The sequence below is a fragment of the Otolemur garnettii genome, unplaced genomic scaffold, assembly GCF_000181295.1.
Source record: "Otolemur garnettii isolate 467f Iridium unplaced genomic scaffold, OtoGar3 scaffold00026, whole genome shotgun sequence".
NCBI lineage: Eukaryota > Metazoa > Chordata > Mammalia > Primates > Galagidae > Otolemur > Otolemur garnettii.
In genome coordinates, this window is record NW_003852421.1 from 9,871,449 (window position 1) to 9,875,480 (window position 4,032).

General features: G+C 41.7%; 1 protein-coding gene across 1 annotated transcript in view; it reads right to left on the bottom strand.

The window, feature by feature from the left end:
* Nucleotides 1–3,309, bottom strand: part of TBC1D7 (TBC1 domain family member 7) — a 24,726-nt gene extending 21,417 nt beyond the window's left edge. Inside the window, exons 1-3 of the mRNA XM_003788311.3 lie at nucleotides 3,132–3,309; nucleotides 1,658–1,817; nucleotides 583–663 (exon numbers count right to left, since the gene is read on the bottom strand). Of these exons, the coding sequence (XP_003788359.1) occupies nucleotides 583–663; nucleotides 1,658–1,769 (193 nt within the window). The 5' untranslated portion in view covers nucleotides 1,770–1,817; nucleotides 3,132–3,309. The remainder of the gene's footprint in view (nucleotides 1–582; nucleotides 664–1,657; nucleotides 1,818–3,131) is intronic.
* Between the last annotated feature and the right edge of the window lie 723 nt (nucleotides 3,310–4,032).

Below are 4,032 nucleotides of genomic sequence, written 5' to 3' on the forward strand. Positions count from 1 at the left end.
CCAATCCAATGCTCTTCCCACATCTGCCAATCCAATGCTCTTCCCACATCTTGAGTAATGTTATTTTCTCCTCTATCATAAATATACTAGCACTCCTAGAGTTAATGCTTAATAAACTGCTAATGAAGTCACCTTCTTAAAGAATTTTATAGTGAGCAGAAATTAAGTCTGCTCAAAACATAAAGAAGACCCAATATTCAGTAAAGGGCCTAAATAAATCCTCTTTTTTTCTGACTAATAAGATGACAAATGATCCCCTTATTCCATTTTTTTTTTTTTTTTGGAGACAGAATCTCATTTTGCCATGTCATCATAGCTCACAGCAACCTCGAACTCTTAGGCTCAAGCGATCCTCTTGCCTCACCCTCCCACGTAGTTGGAACTACAGATGCCTGCCATAATGCCAGGCTATTTTTAGCGATAGGGTCTCGCTCTGGCTCAGGCTAGTCTCCAGCTTCTGAGCTCAGGCAATCCTCCCATCTCGGCTTCCCAGACTGCTAGGATTACAGGCATGAGCCATCACGCCCATCCCCTTTATTCAATATTTTTGAAGATAAATCTTTGAACTTTTGGATCTCCTACCTAAAAGCACCTTCCATACCAATGCACGGTACATGGACGGGAGAGGGAACCTCTGACTAAAGGTACAAAGTTTCTCAGTATCTAGAGAAAGAAAAAAACAATTAGAAGCTTTTCATGCTGATTGAAGTACATAAAAGTGCATTTCATTTTTAAAAGCTGTAAATATAAACAAATTTCTTCAGAGGAAGTCTACCTTATGGTCAGCAAACTTAGGAAAGACAATATTAATATGATTTCTAGCCCAGGTCTATTACCATCTAAGTTATTTTAAAACAGTTAACATTTTACAGCATAGACTACGGATTATGCATATTACTACATTCCCTTATAACATTGACAGTAGTTACTAATTTATTTCATTTAATTCACATTGCAAGCCTATCAGGGAGTTATTGTTCAAAAGATGCAGAAACTGAACCTCAAAGTAGTTAAGTGACTTAATCAAGTAAAAATAACCAGGAAGTGGCACAGTCAGCCCTCAAATCCCCACATTTTCCAATAAATTACACTTAACTCCCTGGCCATCAATTCTTCTGCTTATCAAAGGAGAACACCAGACCTATCAGACATACTAAAGCATAGACTATTTAGTGAGGATCAAAGATCAGGTGGGAAATATTCTTGAAACTCTACAAGAACTCTACGCAAATAAAGTATTTTAAACTATGGTTTAGTTTATTTAACTTTGGTCAACAACAGATGTTACTATTCCTTAAAATAAACTTAAATAAGCTTAAAATAAACGAAAATATCAATATACAATGCAGTCTTAGTACTTCCATAAAGAAAAGTATGACCAGAGTTACTGCAAGTTTACTCAGAAGCTACAAGACACACCTGGAAACAGAGAAAAAAATATATGGGTTTAGTAATAGAAAAAATATTACTGATGTCCTAACAGGCTTTTCAAAAACTTATGACTCTTAATGAAATATAAATTTAACTCTGCTGTCATCATATCCCTAAAAAATATGGCAAGTAACAAATAACTCTGGATGTCTATTAAGGTAATATTTACTCCAAACATCCAAAATGACTAAGGAGCAATGATGTTAACTTTACTTATAAAACTCACCCAGGCGATCATCTTTCAGGAGAATTTCTAATGATTTCTTTTCTTCAACTCCACGAAATCCCACTTTCTCATAATATACTGAACGAAAGTTTCTCTGAGAGTCCTCAGTCATGTTTCATTCTTGGAGGGAAGAGAGAGAGAGGGAGGGTGGAAAGTGAACCTAGAAACAAAGAATAAAGAATTAGAAACATTTTCAGTGATTTTCTGCACTTTTTCAATAAATCTGATATTCCTGAAACTCTGCCCTTATGGGACTCAATCTCTCCTTTTACACAATTCTAGAACACCTTCACTTGTGCATCTTGGTCAAAAACCATCGTGTAAGTCCTAAGTCCTCTGAGTGGTTCAAACTGATGGCCTAAGATTAATAAATTAGGGTTTCTACTTTTCTTATGAGGGTGCCTGGCACAATGAAATATTCTGTAGTCATTGTGAAGGTGCAAAGAAAAAAAAAAAGAAAGACGTGTGAAGCAATGCAAAAATGTCATACAAAAGGGGTTACTAAACAGTATACATTTTGAGTCTATTTTTGTTTTTACAAATATTTTCCATTTAAAAATTAAAACTATATTCCAAAAGGTTAGTAGTGATGATTATCTTTAGGTAAGATTCCAGATACTTTTTTTTTTTTTGCTTTTCTTCTGTGTTTCCTAAAAGTGGCTTTTTGTAAAATGAAAAGTTAAGCTATATATAAGTAAAAAGCCGTTAAGTCCCTAAATGTTTTCTTTGATTTTAAGCCCAATTATGTCAAATGTAGTTGTCAAAATTCAAAACCCACAACACAAAAAATGGTATTCAATTATAACCAGGGGAGGGTAAGGAATATAGCCAGTTGACAGGGACAACATAGAGTTGAAAACAGAAAAACGATTTTAAATTTGGCATCAGAATTCAAAGTGGTCTGAGATCCTCTCACAATAACCTTCATACCTCTGATGGGAAATCATCAAGAAAAGATGGGATTAGGTTGGCATTTCAAGAACAGAAAAAAACGTAATCCATTTCCCCAAAAGTACTGCACTGCCTCATCAAATGCTTAGCGTCAGTGCAAAACAGAGTAAATCTTAGGTATTAAAAAAACCTAAGATTTCCCCAATGACCAGGGAAGGGTTTCTCTTCCTTCCTGAAAAGACACTCTCTGCAACCGAACAGTTGCAGGAAAGATTAGGATTTTTTTTCAGAAAAAGAATTAAGGGCGCTGACCTTTCAGGACCAGATGTTTAAAAAAATTTTTTTAAGCATTAAAACGCAAAATAGTTTGGGAATCTCTTCAAAAGCATCCAAACAATTGCAGAGATAAGGTCCTTGTTGCCTAAAGACACTCATTCTTAGACTGTGCCATTATGACAAAGGCGTCTTCCTGCAGGAAATAATTATAAATACTATCTCCTGCCCGTGAACGTCCACTTGGGGAAAGTAAAAACGTCCTGGTCCAAGGCCCCAGGTCCCCTTCTCTTTATTGTGTTTGCTTCACCTCTAGTAGTGGAAACACCCGGGTCGAGACTAAGCGGTCCGGGGGAGGCAGAGAAAACCGGGCCCGGTGCGCTGACCGACTGGCTGGCAGGCAGGGACCGTGGGGGCCGCCAGGGCCAGGGGTCCAGCGCGCGAGGACGGCTCCTCCAGAGGGGAGAGAAGCCGCGGGACAGCAGCGCGCGCCCCGCCGGCCCGAGATACACAACCCCACGGCCGCCGCCGCCGGAGCCGCCGGACGTGACGTCACTGTGAGGCGAGCGGGCGTAGAAACTTCGCTCCCCCCCCCCCATCAAAATCCTTGGCACAGAGAACCGGAAGTAAGGAAGCGCCGAGCCGGTGGTCCGGTCTCCCTGTGCGGAGAGGAGTTTGTGCCCTCGGTCCCCTTGTTCCCCCCAGTCCAACCCGCTCCGGGTCCAGACCACGTCAATCCCTTATCCCCGCAGCCCGGGCGCTGCGTGCCGGGTGCTCTACTTTCTTTGGTTCTTGAGGTTCTTGCTTAGAGGGACCTCCAAGGCCCGCGGCGGGGGCTTTTCAAGGTACCTCTGGCGGACCGCCGGGCTTTGCTTCCCCCCGGCCCCAGTAGTATGTGGAAATAAATGAAGGCCGTCCAAAGGGAAAAAGCAAAGGCTCTTCACTCGGAGATTGCTATAGCAGGGGAGCAGCCCCCAAAGGCAGGCGGAGGAGCGGGGGAGCTTCACCGGGGAAGGAGGGCAGCTCTAGCTGGGCTCTGAGGGGCTGTTGGGGATGCTGGCAGCAGGCTGTCTAGAGGAGGAACGTGTCCTGTGTGTCAACGAAAAAATCCGAACTCTAATTTTTTTTTTTTTTAAACAGTCTCACACGTTCACCCTGGGTAGAATGCCATGGCGTCACAGCTCACAGCAACTTCCAACTCTTGGGCTCAA